The following is a 19,661-nucleotide window of genomic DNA, read 5'->3' on the forward strand; positions in this document are numbered from 1 at the left end:
GAATATTTTGTAATATTATACATACGTGATGAGATAATTATTGGATCTCTTGTTATAAAACATCTTTATTTCTATTGATAAAAAGTCAAGTTATCAGTAAATAAAAATAAATAAGTCGTGAAAAATTAGAATATATCAAACTTACTTATTTATCATTAAACTGGATATAATTAATAGTTATTAGCCTTCTTCATTAAATAAAATAATTTAAATATCAAGAGACACGGTAGTGTCTCGCGCCAAGTACACGCGAAGCGAGACCGCACCGTGACTCTTTTACGCGACGCGACGAGTTGCGAGTACTCGAGATGTTGAGTATTATAATTGGACAGTAAATTATTTTCTGCTCGTCTTCTTTTGTAAAAAAGTCTTTATACAAATACAAATCTCTTTATGTAAAAAAATCTATAAATATTACTTTTTTATATCAGCTTATATAATCTTTAATCTTAGAACCACTTAGAAAGACCAAAGTCAGACTTCAAACGTTATATTAAATAAATATTTAAGAAAGTGAAGTAACACAACCTAAATTAATATAGTATTCTATAGATAATTTATTTTTATTGCATGTCTTGTCATTGAATTTCACGGCTTTAGAATATGAAATTTTTATTGAAATTTAATGCCCACATGGTGCTCCCATCTTATGGATGAAGATTAGAATAATATTTTTATGTACTCTCTATGTATTTTTGTGAAATAAAAATTCGTAGAGCATGATACATAAGAGTATTATTCTAATCCTCATCCATGAAACGGGAGTTCCATGTGGACATTAAATTTCAATAAAAATTTCATATCAAGAGACAGTGTCTCGCGTCAAGTGTAAGCGTTTGAAAATGTCTATTTCTAAAGACGTCAATATTCTACTTGTCATAGTACTTTTTCATTTTATTTCTCTCTGTGTTTTTGCTTCTTTGCTATTTGATTTAATTTAATTTAATTCAGTTAATTTCCAATCTAATCTAATAATTGGATAAATAACAAGGGACTAATAGAAAGGGGCTTTGAGAGTTCAACGCGGTTGACGGTATGTAAAAGCTAACGTTATATCGATTTTTATATAATAATTATAGAATAACTAATACGGCAACAATATTAAAATGATCTCATGTTCGCCGGCGAGAAATAAATTAGTAACTTCAAAATTTGGTGGTCTAAAAATAGCGTAATTTTCCGCGAGGAAATCCAAGTAAAACTTGGCTAATGATCATAGTTTATTGTATGATCGAAATTAAAATGAGTCATAACTTGAGCAAAAGGAGAAGCAAAGTCACTTAGCCACACTAGCTCCATAGCGGAATTGAAACGTCCGATTTATAATTATTATCCTATTAAAGATCGATATAATGTTAATTCACTCATCGTCAACCGCGTTGAACTCTCAAAGCCCCTTTTTACTTGTCACTAATCTAATCTAATCTAATCAATAAATTCAAAAATTTAATGCATTATAATTTTATAACAAAAAAATTTTAATATATTACATTACTCGTACTTGACGCGTGTAAAATGTTCAATAAAAATTGACGATTAATTTCAAAATTAAATATTTGTAATAATTTGTCCCAGAGAGAGCCCATCTATTCCAAAAGTTAATAGTTGTTCACGAAATGTTATATTTATCTATATTTTTAACTTAATACATATGTATATGCATTTTTATATTATACGTATTTGATACAATTTTCACGTAGATCCATTATAATCAGTACTAAAATAATCAGATGTAATATGGCACTTACCGATACGATGCGCAATGATGGAATTACGACTATGTTGGAAAGCTACGTTGAACTACAAAATAGAAATGTATGAAAATTATAGCAATTTACAAAGTAATTGATATTTGAGGGAATAATTGTTACCCGCATATAACATGATTATAAACAATTCTACAAGCAACAAATGAAATAAAAGAGACTAATTTGCCTCGTGGTTGCTCCGCGGTCGCCCGATACCTCCCAAGCTTTCTTCTGCTCTCAAACTTCTGCACTCGTACGCAACACGACACAACACTCGAGAAAACACGGTTAATTGCGATCGCGTGTACTAATTACCGGAATAGAATAATTGCACCGCACTTTGGACAGCACCCTGGGGTTATTAATCACCCGTAACGCGCATTTTACTATCGTGCATTGTAACAGAATCAAACGCTAGCATAACTCGCGATTATAAGTAATCGTCCATTTCTATCAACTATTAACAGAATAGCAGAGTAACCTTAATCTCGGTTTAACTTACTTTTTACCTCTTTCTAATTCTTAGAACTACAACTTATGTCCATTTCTATCAACGCAGGTTAATTTTGATTATGGTTTAACTTACCTGTCATCTTTTCTTAGTTCTAAAAGTTAGAAAAAGATAGAAAGTAAGTTAAACCGAGATTAGAAGTTAATCTACATTGGTAGAAATGGGCATTTTAGCAGAAGATAAAAAGTAAGTTAAACCGAGATTAAAGTTAATCTATATACGTTGGTAGAAATGGACATAGGTGATTAATAATTTGTAATCAATGACTGGTTATTGAAGCAGATATTTCGCGCGATTTCTTTGTCTGGGAACCGAGACAAATAGAAATTATTTTAAAATAATTTATTGCTTTGAGCTTTGCAATATTTGTATTTGACAATTATCTCTTTTACAGTGTTCTGATTTAAACACATATTCATATTGCACTTTGAACTTTTTTAAATGTAATTTGTCCACCACTTTGCGATTCATAACACGGAATAGTATACGAATCACCGGATCATTTAGGTAACGAGAAACCGTGTTACATCAATCTCATATTGGTAATTGACATGAAACGGTAGAAACGGAATATTTATAGCACACATGTTTATTTCATAATACGTTAAATATTTCGTAGAAGGCTAAACCGTCTGGCGTGTATCTTGATGTTTGTTTTATTTAACAGGCACGTATGATGCAAGGTCGTCGTGCGCTGTGTTGTGTATTTGTACGGCGAGACTATAGTCAGCAGATATCAACGTTCCTTATATCCTCGCATTATCCATCGAAACGTGATCGTGTCAAAGAGCAGGAGACGTCAAACACGATTGATTATTTCCTATAAATTAGCAATTAATTGGCACGTTTGATTAACTCCCGCGATTGTACATGTATTGGTTATTCAACGAAATGAATATTTCGAGAGACATTCATTTTATACAGTGTATACAACTTGGAATTGTACATATGTGAAACGGATCAATATGAAATCGAGCGACATCGTGATGTTATATGTTTAATTAACAGGCACAGTGTCATAATTAAGCTCGTACTTTTGTCGCATTAGTTTCGCGATTGCGTTTCATTGGGATTCCGTCGCAAAGTAAAATCTAGTAAAGTGCGCGTTACGTGTGATTAATGCGCATTTTCTATTCCGATGAATACGCGCGATCGTAAATAGCCATGTTTTCGTGGGTGTTACATCGAGATACGTATACAAGTGCAATGAAGAAGTCTGACAAAGAGGTCTGAAAGGTATCGGACGACCGAGGAACATAGCAAATTATTCTCTTTTATTTTACCTTTTATTTTACGCTCGTAGAAATAATTATTTATTTTATATGCAGATAATTATTCTTCAGATGTTAATTACTCCGTAAATTGCTATAATTTTCATATATTTCTATTTTATAAATTAACTATTTTATAAATAATCACAATTCTGCCGCTGCGCATCGTATCAGTGAATATTATTTTAGGAGATCTGAAGGAAAATTATATCAGACACATATAATATATAGGTTGAGCAAACGAAAATTTTTGTGGCTCGTTGTTTTAACTGATTGATTCGCACGAAATATGTCGAAACATGTCAATTTTGTTTTTAAGGAAAATATATAATTATCATGAATTTTTAACACTGTGCTGCTTTAAAGCCGTGTTACGTAATTTCTTCGAAAATCTTAAATGGCAAGTATTTCTTATCTTTTTATTCTCTTTACTATATATGTTCTTTGTTTTAAGGTGGTTCAAGCATTTAGGTCAAATGTAGATAACCCGGAAAATATGATATTAAATGAAAGGTTAACGTTCCTAGAGTGTGTCTGAAAAATTTTAAATTTTTTTACCGCTTGGTTCCGGAGATATATGTCCGTCATGGAAACTTTGCCAATTTTACATGGTGATAATAGGGAAGGAGGGTCAGATCGCACATTTATGGAATACGTTCATACTTCTCGAGTAGATGTACAAATAAAAAACTGTTTAATCGATGCAATAAACATTTCTAAAGATACTGACGCGACACCAAATTGATTGACCGTACCGTATATAAATAAAGCGAAACTTTCGACAAACTTTCGGCAACTTTCGACGTTTCGACACGACACGAGAGTCATGGCGGCTGTCTTGAGTGGCTGCTTGGCAACGTCGCACGCGTCAGCTGACGCACAAGACGCGTGTCCTACCATTCACCCACCGTTGAATGGAGGTTATAAGGATAACATATCTTTTTCGGCAGTTGTATGAATATATTCACTATCGCGGAATTGTAAAAATTGTGACGTATATTTTTTCTATTTTAGTATATTTTATTCTTTACCGGCGTGATCATATTTATGGTTATATCACCAACTCTAGTCAAATTTGTGACTTTGCTCTGATATTTTCAGTTTATAGCAACGGTTAAATGAGAAAACACCTTACGGAATAATTAATTTAAATGTATGCTGATTTTTACATACTAAATCATTCATATTTGTCACTAGTAACAATAGTTGTTTTTGTGACTTCAAATTACTGCTTGAACCACCTTAACTATTTTAATTTGTTATATTTAGTATTTAATGGTTAAAGAAGACTGTGGAGTTTGAAACAATCCACCATGTATATTTAAAAGTTATCAAACTACTTTTGTTTTCGAATTTAACATCTCGATTGCTCGTTTATTGGCCCTTGAACTTTCTACAGTGTTTTAAGTAACACATTGTTTCAAAAATTTTTTAATTCTCTTTACAACCATGTCTGTTTTTTTTAATTTAGATAAATGCTTCTCGAGAAATCGTATTTGAAGGTCTTAGATATTTAGAATTTAAATATTGCACATCTTAAACTATGAGCGAGTAAAAAATATGAATGTCGTTATGCTAATATCGGAAGGATGAGAACATCAAGGGCAAGAAACCGGAGCTTCTAACCGTCGCGTATAAAAGATCATGCATCAATGCAGCGTCGGCTATTAAAAAAATCAAGTTCTCGATCTGCTGAATGTGCTTCATATCCACGCCCATTTCCGTGTATTTTGAAAAGGATGTAACCGTCGGGGTGAATCGTGCGAGCAACGTGGACATTTTTCGGTCAGGTTACCTTAGCGTAACGGAAAAAACGTCGAAAGGTAAGCCCGTCCAGGATTTATATACCGCGGCGTGTTGATATTCGAGAAAAGGAAAGGAATGAATGGTAAATTTTGCGCTCGCGGGATTTTTGATCACGTTGAATATTTCGATAAACGCGAAACGGCCTGAAAATACTTTAGGGTAAATTGGAGAGATAAAGGCTCCGTTGGATAACTTTAGGATAAAATCTTTTTTAAAAAGAAATTAATTTTTTGTATTTTTGTGAAAAGGAAATTAATTTATTCTTGTGGAAATTGTCTCATTGTACATATCTTATAAAGTCTATGCCTATCCTAATTATTACAATTACTAATATATAAAACATATATAATATATAAAACAACTTTATAATACAAAAATGATGGATGCGATCGAAAATATTCTTGCTTGCTACTTGTAATTTGGAAAAAGCGTGTGATTTCTATGACACTTTAGTTTCCCTTACCGTTTTTCTAAAAATCCCAGAGTATTCTCGAACCGTAAAAGCGCTTGACATCTTGTCGATTTTATCGAAATCGCGGGGATTGTGGTGTCCCGCGTTGGCTGCACTTAAAACATGTTAATAATTACCACTAACGCGACTCGCTAAGTGCCGGCGTACCGTATACGTATACGTTGAAGTGGCAGAACCAGTTGCGAATGAAAGTAAGACGCGGGGAAAATCGTGCGATTAGATAATTCCTGTCACCTTAGAGCTAGCTACGCTTCTTTCCTATGCTCTCGATGTTTCTACCGATGTTTCTGATTTATGAGGGACATGAAATATCTCAACGCTGTAATATTGAATTCGCGAAACATTAAATAATCATTTCTCTCATAATCTTGTCTCATAATTTTGAGAAATTTTATTTAAAATTGCAATAGAGGGTTATTTTAGTATATTCTGTCATACGATAATGATTAAAAAATTGATAATTAATGTAAGATCTATTACGTCAAAGTTGCGGCTTACATAGGCCATTAAGGATCTATCAATATTTTTAAATTATGTTATTTGAACTTAAGAGTTATTCAGGTTGCTGGATACTAATCTGATAATTATTAATATAAGTAAAAAATATTTAGTAGGCGCTTAATGGTCTAAATATGGTAAATAGCAACTTTGACGCAATAAATTCTATATCTCTATACTATAAATATTTTTTTAACCATGATTGACACAACAAATTCTTTTTAAGGGAATGAAGTTTCCCCTGAAAGTCTTAACAACATATTCAAGTTTAATTGCAAAATTTCTTCAACACGTCACCTATCGTAGTTATAATATGTTAAAATACACTAAAATAACCCTTTTTGCAATTTTAACAGCAAATTTTTCAAAATTGTGACGTAATAGAGCAATTTAATAAAACGAGATTATATTTAGCATCCAAAAACTATGAACGATTACCTTTGTTGTTGTGCATTTTTTGTTGTATATTTTTATTTTTGTTATACAAATTAATTTCACGCGTTACATTGCATTTTGTCATATTAATTTTTACGTGGAAATCAATCTTTTTAATATAACACTAAGTGTGAAATCTAAAGTTTCTGCTTTTGAAAAGCTGTTTTTGCAGTCGACTGTAGCACACAATGTACTGTGACCTGACGCATTCGTGAGTTCGAGCAATAATCCCTTGACATCCGCAACGTGAACGTGGACTTTCTTCGCGTGCGTATATGTGCACGCGCGAATATATACGGTGTTCCGTTTTGTTGTTAGAGATTTTGTCAAATAAAAAATCTACAATAAAATATTTATATTGACATCCCTGCATTAAATCACTTGATAGTGAACGTTTATCTCTTTCACAATATGTCATTCGCGTGTAGATTGAGCAAGAGCTTTTCACACACACATTGCGCGTCGTTTAAAAGAAATATTACTTTAACATCTATTTTTATTCGATAAGAGGACATGCTTTTTTTTTAATCCGCCACTGATGTGAGCCGAATAAGGAGATTGCTTGATTTCTCTCTCGCCAGTTCTTTCTGGAATGCACCATTTGTTTTGAAATATAGACGTGTAGGTAGTGGTATGACCTATTCTTTAAACGATCTTGCGCATACGAACCATTTGTCGCATCCACCGAGACGACCATTAATGCTAAATATCGAGGTCACCGGAAAAAGCTGATTTATTACCATCGCTCGTGGGTTCTGATATGTCGATATTATTTTTAAAAAGATTAGCAATAATATTCTTGTCAAAAATATCCGGAATTAAATGAAATATACATAATGATATAATCGTCTCTGCGACCTTGAACGATTTTAAATTCACACATTTTCGCAGGTAATAACTAAGAAAATCGCGGATAAATTGTGAGTGTTACAGCTCCGTTTTTATCTCTTCTAACTTATTGTTAGACGTAATGAGATGACGGCATTTTCAAATCATTTAGTTTCGTTAATTACAGAGATATTTAGTGATTCACAATTACGATAACGATACTCGAAATTGATGTTAATGCGGTTACGCGAGTTGTTCGTCGACACCCGGTATATCATTGCCGCGTATCATGCGTTTATTCGTACTCGCGTGTTCGCAAACAACGCACAGAGGAATATCGAACTCTCGTCGCGAGAATGCTCACGAGAATTCGCGTTTCGCCGCACGAAGGTGATCGTCGAATACCAAATCCAAGGATATTCTCGCGCGTCCATCCCGCTACCCCGTTCCTAATCTCGCGAGTCGCGACAATGCGAGGGAACTGATAGAAATCGCGCATTAAAGTCAGTCTGTAAAGTATGCCGTAGCCAACACGTGTCAAGTGCCAAGCCGTAATGAAGAGAAACATTTATCGTGATTTTTATTTTCCACATACAATGACCAAAGCGAAATTAAATGGATAAAATTATCGAGTTGACAGAGGACAGTAATCGTTATTACTGTCTCCTGTCGCTGAAATACCTGTTTTTATAGAGGCGCGAGTTCTTTGCTGCGAATGTCTGAACAATCGTTTTACTGCGATGAAGAAAAAACAAGTTACATGCATGCTTCGATTGCATCTTTTAGAATTTCAAAAGAATGTATCTATATTTATCAGATAGATTCTGCAATACACACACACATTTTATGGTATTCTTTACTTTATAATGTATTCTATAAAATATTTACTCTGTTAAAGAAATACTTATTTCCGAAAGATGAGATATATGTTTCCACATGAAACGGAAAAACGTTTTCCGTTAATTAATTTAGAGAGATGTAAGTTGGAGAAACTAAGGTCCCTTTAACCCGTAGAAAAAATGTGAAATTGAAAACTTGATTAAGCTAAAAAAAAACTGATTATACCCCCAACTTCAATTCTTGCCTAGAAGTACTAAGAGCAAACTTTTTTTTTAAACATTTAAAAATAAATTGACAGACTTCTTCGCGCGTAATAAGACGTTGCGTCTCGGTTTCTTTGATCCCTTTTATCCTTCCGCGCGCGGCAACGGCGCGTACACCACTATATCCTGCCTTTATACGTCGTTAGTCAATGTCTCACCGTGGAAAGGGACATCAGCTCGATTTACGAAGCGCCGACAGGAAGAAGGATTTCCATTCGTGTTAGTCGCGCGAGAAACGGAGAGAAAAGGACGCGGCGACATTCGCACGTTCGTCTCTTTGTCGACGTGCTTCACCGCAATGTTAATCCCGTGGAAGCGACAATACCTCGACATTACACGCAGGTGCGAGTAATATATCTGCATTGAACATGAACCTTGAAAATATTTCGATCCTCGTTCCGACTATGCATTTAGCGTTACTCGCGATTATCGACATCGTGTCGACATTGCGATCGAGTTTCCACATGTTCATTATTAACCCTATTCACTCCAACCATGCCCTTTCGTGTCCCACGAGTTTCTAACAGTCGTTTGTTCCGGAAAACAAATGATCGTCAGATATAATCCCCCCACCCCTAAAAAAAGTTGTTATAGTAGGGAACATCAGGTAGAAATTTCAAAGTCCTAGCTCATTTACTCTCGAAACGGCGAACAATCAAAATTTCGGTGGGACACGAAAGTGCATGGTTGGAGGATTACGTCAGTGTTGTGTGAAAGGTAAGTGAGAATTTTTTTTTGATAAAAATGTATTTTTGTGTATAATTTAAGCGTATTTAAAATATTTTTGTCGTTAAAAAAAAATTTGACATTCCACAGAGGACTATTATGGCTCAAAGGCAGGTGGAAGAGGTGGGGAGGAGCTACGATTATAAAAAAATTAATTTTTTTACATAAAAATTATCTGTCACACTTCAAATTTGTTTTTTTTTATTCAGAAATTCTTTTTCTAGCATTCTCTAAGTCCTTAAAGTCCTTTTGTACCATTTAAAAATTACCAAATTTGCGGCGACGAAATTAAGTATTCCTATTTAATTAATAATTACCTCATATTTTTTTTCTCATTCGCACTACTTTTAGCTTTAATTTGCGCTTTGAACCATTAAATTTCGTCAATTTGTTCGTGAGTTATGATTTTTTAAATAAAACATGTAACGTGAGTTGTTCAACATTCAATTCTTGTAAAAAAATATTTAAATAAATGATTTCCAAATTTTATTTACATTGATTTTTAGTCGAAGGTATAAAGATATAATAATTTTTGGGGAATTTTTCAAAGCTATTATACATTATAAAAAACACGTGGGACTCGAAAGTGCATGGTTGGAGGATTAAAGGGGCGGAAAAAACGTTGGAGTGAATAGGGTTAAATAAGCTTGAATAGCTAGAAGGAAAGTTTTGTTACTAAATTATTGACCTCTCTGATCTCTCTGATCTGGAATTGTTGATGTTTCCAGCTAAGTAATTGTAAGGGAAAATTTTCAAAAATCGAAAAATCTGTCGAAAAGCAATTAAACGTTCCGTCTGGAGACTTATTAGATGTTAAATTACGCGCTACATTAATTTTACGTCAAATTTAATTATCCCGCCAGTTGCGGAGACTATACAGATACACGCGACGACAGGGAGGCTTGTACTTTACGAGCGGCGATACTTATCGCCCTCGCTAACTGTAATTACCAGTTCCGCAGCGCAGTACGAGGATGTCTCGATGCACCTCCTCCGATTTAACTCACCGGAAATCGCGTGACGGAAATAACAACAAGGAAAAAACGAGTTGCAACGCGTCGCGTCGCGTCGCGCCGCGCCGTTGATACTCCAGCGTTGTCTCCCTGGCAAATAGCGCTTTAGGTGTATCAGTTGACTCTCGTTGAACTCCGCGAATCATGGCAATTAAATGTATTCACTCGTTGCTGTTTTGCGCCGAACAATTGAACGGTTGACTCAAAACTTACATATTTAGCCGATGAAAACACATTTACTACTGTAATTATTATTATTAACCCTCCGTCTGTATACGTGGGTCTACGACGTTCGAGCCAAAATGATATCTGCTCGTAACTGTAAAACTTGCAAGCCTACCAGAAAATATTAAATAAACGTTTATCAAAATGACTATAAAATCATCAACTACAATGTAGAGATACGTTTTATGAATTTTTGCAGATATTTTTTAAATACTTTAAAGTAGGGAAAAATAACGTCAAATGTGACATACTCACGTATACACTCCAAGAGTGCAAAAAAAAACGTATTCAGACAGAGGGTTAATTAAAAAGAATTTTGTAATATACATATATAAAACAGCGTTTCCATTTTGAAGAATATGAATCTAAATCTCTCTTCCCCAGATATTATTTTAAAATCTAAATTTAGAAATTAGAATAATTAATATGAGTTTAATTTTCCCTGAAATTAATGTAAATTATATTTACATTAAATTTATGTAAATTAAATTTTTTTAATTTAAATATTGAGGCTTGAACTCATTTTTCTCATCTTATTCGACTTACTCTGTTATTACATTCAACTTTCCAATTGGCATGATAATGTATTTTCCTGACGGTCGCTTTGTGCGGCATTGTGTCACTATGTCAGAATACACAAGATGCCTTTCTATCGTCATTCCGACGATGTCCTGAATAGATGAACGTCGAACGAATCGCGTAATATGATGTGACAATAACGGAAATGTACGGTTTTCCTCTGTGTCATAAAAGATACTGTGCATAATCGAGTTTATCTCGCTGTCGGGCGATGAGTAAGATCCGGCCCGAGAATAGACTCGCTCGATTCGACGGAAAGGAGATCAACCAGCAAATAAATGAAATAAAAGATCGCGGAACAAAGAATTTTTGACGACGCGATTTTTTATTTCATTTATTTGCTGGCATTTAAAAAGAACTAAAAGAAAAAGATTGTACTAAATTTTTGTTAAATTTTAGTTCATTACAATATCACAAACGTTTATCTTATCAAAAAGAAAAAAAATGCATTGTATACAGTACAATATATTCAGTACAAATCAGTCGGCTACAAAAAGAAAACAGAGCGGAAAGTTTTAATTGGCCCTGTATATATATCTTTAAGTTATCCCTGAATAAGATCTCTTTTTAAGATTTCTTAAGATTTCTTTACATTCAGGATTTAATTAAACATATTTGCTTTTCATGCGCAGTAGTGTTTCTATTGTATTTTCCGGGACCAAAATTTTCCAACACGCTATCGAAAGAGAGGATAAAACGACGAAGCCTCTCGGTCCATTCAAAACGTATCGAGCCGCGAAATTAATCTGGTCGAGATGAACCCTGACACCGCGGCGCGGCCTGTGCGAAATTGAAACGGGACGGGATTCTCCGTGCTCTGTGCAATCCCACGAGAAGCGGACAGAAAAAAGTTTCTACCCCGCAACCGAGAGTTTTGTTCGCGTGTCCACACGTCCCTTCTACGCACTTTCAATAATAAAGCGCCGCGTCGCTCTTTTCGAGCTACTACGAGATCGCCTGTGGTACGCGATTGAATGAAGGTACCCCCATGCACGCGTGCAGCAGGTTTTCCTGTGTAGCACCCTGCCCCCTGGCTCCCTGTTTCTCGTTCCCCCTTCATTTCGATCGCATTTTCCGGACGGGCGGGTACACGTTTTTGTCATTCCCTCTCACTTGAAAATGTTGCGTTATTCCGTAAAATCGGCCCCTCTCATTTTTCAACTTTCAGATCTTGGTCTCTGACATACTTTCTGTCAAATATTAAAAACTCACAGCAGATGGCAATCTCTCTTTAAATTCTCTTCTTTATAAACCTCGATATTAATTAAAGTAAAACCAACTCTCTCGTAATTTGTCAATGAGTCTGTCGTTAAAATTAACGCAAAGGAGATAAACTTAGGTAACGTAACACGTAACGTAGTAACACGTAATGATAATTCTCTAATCTAAACTCATAGACACGTGACCTCTTATGAAATAAAAGATTTTTATTGGTGCAATCTAACGATGCAGTTTGCAGCGATTGCATCCTGAACGTGTGTGTCGAATAATCAGTTTATTATTTCAATTGTCCGCTCAGTCTTACGACCCTCTTCGAGAGATTTTTTCGTTCCTCGTGTCAGGATTCGTCAAGCTCTGTCAAAACGGCACGGTGCGGCGGCGTGCGGCGGTTCTGTCGAAAGGGTCCCGAGCACCGGCCGACCTTTTTTCTCCTATTTTTGTTTTTGTTCCACTTTTTTTGTTCTCTTTTTCTCCTATTCTCTATCAGCTATCCGATTCGTCTCGAACGGGGGAGAAGGATTGTCGAGCGCTCGTCCGTTGTTACCGTTTGTTTGCGCTCGCGCATCGAACTCGTTTCGACGTATCTCCCAGCGCGCAATATTGCGAATCGCCGTCGAAGCTCACAACCGGCGAGCATAACAGTTAACTGTTATTAAGTAAACTTGAAATTTTATTTAAAGCGCAATATCCGCTTATTTTTCGCTACCTGTTCGTTTAACGGCGCTAATGAATATGTTCCTGAGTTTTATTGCCATCTTACCGTGACGCGATTTTGCAAGATGGTATATAATAAAAATAACGTCGCCCACGTGTCCGCTATATTAACCACGTTGGATATTCCGTATCCATGTCGTCTACCGCAATACATGCTTACGATACGTTACGCAACTACCGCTATTGTATTTCCGTTCTTTCTTTTCCCTTCCTTTAATAACCCGAGTCGACGACTTTTCACAACGACGGCGACGTTTCGCAGCGGCCATTATTAGCGCGTGCTAAGAAAAAGAATATTATTATCATATTAACGGCCGCCTTGTTCGCATCGCTTATCGTCTACATCTTTATCGCGGTAATAATCGTACTCGGTTCACATTTAGATGCATAAACTCTTCAGAAATATTACGTCCGAATATTAGTGTATTACATATTGTTCTCACATATTACGTTTTTCTTGGCATTGTATCTGTATACAGTTTTTTTTTTTTTCCTAGAACGGCGTTTACTCACTGAGAATCTATTCTTCGCACTGATTAATCTGACACGATCTGTTTCGCCGGTTGCGTTTCTCTCGCCGTAGGAAATCTCTTTATTTCTCATCCGACTCATCCGACGATGTAATGTCGATTCAAATCTTTCGTTGTCGGCGGGGATTCGAGGCGATTTAATTTCTTCGAACTCGATTCGAAAATCATTCTCGGTTTATCTGTGTGACGAGGAAAACGCGCAATGCAATTGGCGCGTTTCTTCCTCGTGTATCTGTAACGAATCGAGAATTTAGCTCACCGTGTACATATAACAGTTTGTGCAATTTTGCAAAATTGGGGCCTTGATGTCCGGCGTGCGAGAAACCTGCCACGAAGCAGCGGGGCGCAAAACGCCACGGAAACGAGACAAGTCGCGCAAATGGATTCACGTGAGTAGGTGAGTAGGTAGGTAGGTAGATAGGTAGGTAGATAGATAAGTAGATAGATAGATAGGTAGGTAGATAGATGGTCAAGTGAACTCGCCGCGCGTAGGTAGACGTTGCAGCGTACGAGTACAACTTTAACGGGTGCACCGTTCGTTCCGAAACAAACGCACGAGATGCGGCTACCGAGCGCGAGCGGAATAATATGCGGAATCGTCGATGCTAAGGATCGTTCCGATTGCAACGATAGAATTTATATTTAATTAATAAAATTAAGCGCGGTAAACTTGGAATATTCGGGTGAATGAGGAAATTTAACAGTCTTTTTTACTTCGAAGTAATTATAAGATCGCAAAGTAAGAAAATGTTGATTTAAAATGATAACGAGCTAGAGTGACAATTTGGAGATCAAATTAACATAATAACATTGGAATGGTAAGCGAATTAATAGTAACTATTTTTTCATGTGTTTGATTCGGTCATGATTATATATTAGTTATAAGATATCTCCTACGTTTTAACGATTTTGCATTAATTGTTGGTCTTGTATCGTTGAGAAATTATTCTCTATTCGTTTGAATTATATTATATGTTTCATTTATCGGCTCCATTCCATCTTACTTATGTCAGACTATCGCGCTTAAGCAACATAGTGTACCTCAAATGCGATTAAATGAAGGCGATGTTACATAAGTGATTACACATTCCTGAAGATCTATCACCCTGTCTCGTGAAGTGTTTCGTGGTCGTTGACGTTCCATACGTTCTCCTGCTCTCTGGAACAATGGCAATCAGACCGAAGAGACCGCATTGTTACCGGCATGCTTTACGAGCGGCACATATGCTCGAGTATCACCAGGTATGCGATACCCGCCGCATTATGGCACTCGTTCGGGATCACTAGCGAAATCTATCACCGATAAATCACCATCGTATACGTTGCCCCCACTATATACGTAACGTTCATTTCCCGTTCTTTCCGAATTTCTCTGCCACTTTCACTGGCTGGAAATTGCGCATTGCTCATAGTTAGACTCATTACACTCGTTATACTTGCGTTGTATTTTCTAGTTACTGACTTGCTTCATGTGCCCAAAAATGTTAATCTTTATTTAAGTATTTAATTTTTGTTATATTAATTATAATTGATCATACATTCGAAATCCACTTGAAATATCTTGATCAAATTGAGGAGCGGGTTTCTCTAGCAAGTTAGAAAAATAGGTTATACATACATCGCTTATTTGTTGCACAATAACATAATTTAAAAAAACAAAATTTTCCAGAAAATCAGTTTAAATGTTTTGAATCACTAAAATTTGTAATATCATTTTTAAATGCTATTTTGGTGTGATTGTAGAATATTGTAGAAGGATAAAAGTATCTAGCTGTATATTAGCTCTTCATTGAATTGTCACCATTCTTTTGCAAACAACTAAAAAATGACGATTTTTTATGTCGTTATTGTAGCAAATGACTGAGATGGCTAATATTATGCGATGTGTTTCGAAGCTACTAATATCAGATTTAATCGATAATATTTTATTTATAATATTTCGTTTTATATTCAACGAAAAAAAATAGATTTTACAAATTATACCTTTTAACTATTTAAATATTAGAAAGCACGTTGTGTCTACACCTCGGTTGTATATATAAATGATCTTCAGCCTACGTGTGTAAATCATAGTTCAATGTATTCGGCCAATCCTTCTTCCACAGCATCCCACGGGGCTTTGCCGATGAAGTCGCGAATACCGCGGACCATTCGTTTTATATATTCGCTCCAATCGAAGTTACTCATGTCGAATTCGAATATCTCGCGATCTACTGCGTTCATTCGTTCCCAAAGCTTGACCACCGCGTCATTCCTGAAGCACCATTGCTGCGTCATAAAATAGGACGTCGCCGAAAGATGAGCATGTATCAGATCGTAGGTCTTGTACCATCTGAAAATCAGAAAAGGATCTTTGAGAGCATCACAAAATATCAGAAACGCTCGCGTTATATCTTGCGTTATAACTATTTTTATAAATTTTCGCGAATTTTTCAAGCGTCTCCAAGTATTGGGACAGCGAATTGCTCGAGGTGCGTCTCGGCATAGCTCTGATGATCCGTAAAATGTATCTGAAAGAAAAAAAGAAAAGAAAATACTCGACCTTGGATCTCGGCCGGTGAGAATGGCCGTCCCGTCCACCATGACCGCGGGCAACAAGTGGAACAGGCACATGAGAATCTTGTGCACCCACAGTCTACTGTTCCAAAACATGCACTGCAGCCGTATGTCGCTCACACCCGGTATCTTTGATCCGTGGGCGCGTACGTGTTTTCGAAACGTGTCCCAGGTTATCGGCCTTTGACAGGACGACACATAATTGTACACCGATACCTTTTCCACGTCCGGCACAACGCCCGTCTCCATGTCCACTTCAAATTCTTTCTTGATGTTTCTACCAACAAATTTGATCTTTATTTAAATTTTAATTTTTGATAAGGTGCCGAATTTTCGAATGATTGTCATCCTCAGATTCCATATCTTAATTAAAAGTACAAAAAATATTAAAAGCTTTCCATGCGTTTCTGCGAAACCGACACGTTGTATAATTGAAGACGAAAATATGTTTAGTGAAACTTAAGAGGAAAATGTGTTTAGTGAAGTTTAGATGAATTTCTGAGATTACATATTGAAAAGAAATTGGAGTGAAAAATTGAAATATTTTTTCTGACAGAAACTCGTTAGTATATTAGTATATATTGTTATTTGTGTATAGAGATTATTTTATTATTAAATTATTTAAATCCTTTCTATTTGGATGCTCATTAGCATCAATTGCTAGTCGGCGTCGCGCAGCCGCCTTAATAAAAAAGCGGCATTCGTTAATAAGTAGATTAATGGGCTCACCTCATGTTGGTGTGCCAGGCGGCGGCGATCAAGCACGACGTCACGTAATCGGCCGGTACGAAGTCGAGGTTTTTGTCGGTGTGGCAATGTATCGTGCGCAATAGGCCGAGACTCGAACTGACCAAGAGACCAATAGGCCCGTATACACTGTCGGCCCAACCCATGATCGGCTCGTTCCAGGTCGACGTCACGATAGACGGTCGCACGATGCACACCGGCATTCCGCTGCCGTATCGCAGCACCGTATCCTCCGCGATCGCTTTCGTAAACGTGAACGTGTTGGGCCAGCCGCCGATCAATCTGCGTCCGAGTTAAAAAATGCTGTGAAAGATCGCGCGCATAAAATGGAAGGGAAAGCGTTTCCTCGTCTCACGTTCTCTCCGAAAAGGCAACGTTGGATATATTGATAGAATTTGATCGACATGGGTGCGAGTCCAAGTTCAATTCGTAAAGAATATTTCATTAAATCTGGACGACGAGCGAAGAAACTCGCTCGTGCATACTTATTTTTATTTAAACAATATTATTCTAAATGAAAACTTTTTTTGTTGAGGTACTCACGACGATGTAATAGCATCCAACTTTTTATCGTTCAGGACATTCACCAGCGATAATAATTCGTCGGTTTCCATTGGCGGGGGATAGTGTTTCTCCTCAATAGATCTGATTGGCGAGTGAGCAAAAACCGTCGACAGGTGAACGAAAGCCTAAAAGTGTCGTGTCACTTTGCAATTTATTGCGACGACCTCTTGACACGATTCTTACGGTAACATTATTACGAAATCGTTACCTTGAGATTCGGCATTTCTCTCGCGAGTAGCAATATTTGCTTCGTGGCCTGCACATTGACGTTTGTCATGGTACGAAGTCTTTGATTAGATCGTACAATTGTTGCACCGTGAAAGATAACGTTCGTGTCGAGCAATCTGTTTCGATCTTGCTTAGATAAGCCCAAGTTTGTTGTATCCAGATCGCTCTCGATCACTATCAACTTCTGTAAGAAATCCGGCTGTTCTTTCTTCAATTTTTCATATAACTGAAAAATACGACAATATTTTTTTAATAATAATCAATGTAGCATAAGTAACAAATGTAGCAACGATATAATCATATAATTGATAATATTATTACGTACATAAGTAATAATTAATAAATATAACATGAAAATAATTATGTTATATTACTGCCACAATAATAGAGTGATTTTTTTTAAGTCACTTTGTCTTATTATATTAAATATAGAATATCTATTCTATTGTCTTATAGAATATTATCTCCAATCAAAAAATTAATGAATCTTACAGGCATCTCTTCAAGTTGTTGCACGCGTTCGTGAGGATTCTTTCCATCTTTTCCTCTCACAAATATGTACAGTGTCGCGATGTTTGGGCAACATCTGTGTAACATTTTGCGTAAAGCAATGATAATTTAACAGAAAGTTTTTCGATGATTTTCATCGTTTAATCGATTGATAATCTTTGTACACTTACCGCAATAATTTCTCGATCAAAAGCTTTCCCAGAAAGCCCAAGCCAACCGTTATAAGGACTTTACGTCCCGAGAAAAATTGTGCTATTTCACTTTCCGTCAACTTGACCTGAGGCTTGTCGCTAAAACGTTAATATCTCACAATTATTTTTTATTAAAAAATTTATCAGATTTTTAAAATTATTTCCCACTGAAATAAATATTTTTGTCATAAATATAACTGCGTTATTAGTTGGAAGGCACATTTTCCGAATCAATGACTTTTTACGATACATAATTAATATACATATTTAATATAATATTAAACTAACTATACATTAGAATATATACCTATATATAATTTATAATTTATAATAGTTATTATACTGTAATATTTTTATTCTATAAGAGATTACAATATTAAATTGCTGGTGATAGCTGATGTAGTATAACGTAAACATTGAAATACTCTTACGCTTGATTAGACATCGCGGTTGTTGGAAATGCTCGTGTTTTGAGGAGATCTTGAAATTCTCGATGTCAACCTTATCGACGTTAAACTTCGACTACGAACTTGCGGTGCACCTCGCGAGACTGAAATCTCATTGTGAATATTCAAATCTAGAAAAGAAAATAACGGTGTCATTGGCAAGTCAAATCGAAGTCGTATAATGTATAATGGATACACACGCAAGATGACTCGACATTTCGGAAATACGCCGTTCAAGTTTTGACGTTTGCTATAGTTATAGTTCATCGATTACTTCGCTCGATCGTGATACGCGTAGGTAATTTCTTCGGACAGTTTCAAACCAAAGATTCTCTGATGTAGCCAGTTGGAACGAATTATTGTTTAAATAACTAAAACCTGTTTATTTCATTTAAACGAACTGAATTAGAAATATCTTTATCGTAGTACTTTTATATGAGATCGAAAAAATCAAGGGCCCAATTATATATATGCGCAAGGAATAATTTAATTCCAGAATTTTTTAAAAATTATGCTAAATATAAAGTGTCAGGTGTATTAGAAATACCAATGCAAAGTCTCATTAAAATCAGAATTTGCAAATTAATTATCGAGTTTTCACACAAATCTCTAAGGCTACAGCTGCGACTCCCGAGACATTCAGGGTGTACGACGCGATATGGCGTCTGACGAAGCATTCGCGTAGTCTCGCGTGAAGTAATATCGCTAGAAGAGGCGTAGGTGCGCTATAAAGGTGTAC

At 35.9% G+C, this 19,661-nt stretch overlaps 2 protein-coding genes across 9 annotated transcripts in view; one reads left to right on the forward strand and one right to left on the reverse strand.

The window, feature by feature from the left end:
- The window catches only part of LOC139777248 (rap1 GTPase-activating protein 1), a 112,144-nt gene that overhangs the window by 21,400 nt on the left and 71,083 nt on the right, over positions 1–19,661 (forward strand). The gene's annotated exons all lie outside the window — the stretch shown is intronic.
- Positions 15,153–19,053, reverse strand: LOC139777250 (fatty acyl-CoA reductase 1-like). Its single transcript, XM_071714559.1, has 8 exons — positions 18,908–19,053; positions 18,456–18,575; positions 18,268–18,361; positions 17,756–18,001; positions 17,527–17,672; positions 16,966–17,265; positions 16,223–16,513; positions 15,153–16,012 (listed from the first exon to the last, which is right to left on the reverse strand). Exons 1-8 carry the CDS (start codon positions 18,919–18,921, stop codon positions 15,748–15,750), a joined length of 1,476 nt encoding a protein of 491 aa, XP_071570660.1. The 5' UTR covers positions 18,922–19,053; the 3' UTR covers positions 15,153–15,747.

The sequence above is a fragment of the Temnothorax nylanderi genome, unplaced genomic scaffold (genome assembly GCF_030848795.1).
Source record: "Temnothorax nylanderi isolate EJ_2023f unplaced genomic scaffold, tnyl_v1.0 TNYL_tig0142_pilon, whole genome shotgun sequence".
Taxonomy (NCBI): domain Eukaryota; kingdom Metazoa; phylum Arthropoda; class Insecta; order Hymenoptera; family Formicidae; genus Temnothorax; species Temnothorax nylanderi.

Coding starts and splice junctions, on each gene's coding strand:
- LOC139777250 (XM_071714559.1), bottom strand. Junction 18,362..18,455: donor TTGATCGAGAAATTATTGCG/GTAAGTGTACAA, acceptor AATGTTACACAG/ATGTTGCCCAAACATCGCGA. Junction 17,266..17,526: donor TTGGATGCTATTACATCGTC/GTGAGTACCTCA, acceptor ACTCGGACGCAG/ATTGATCGGCGGCTGGCCCA.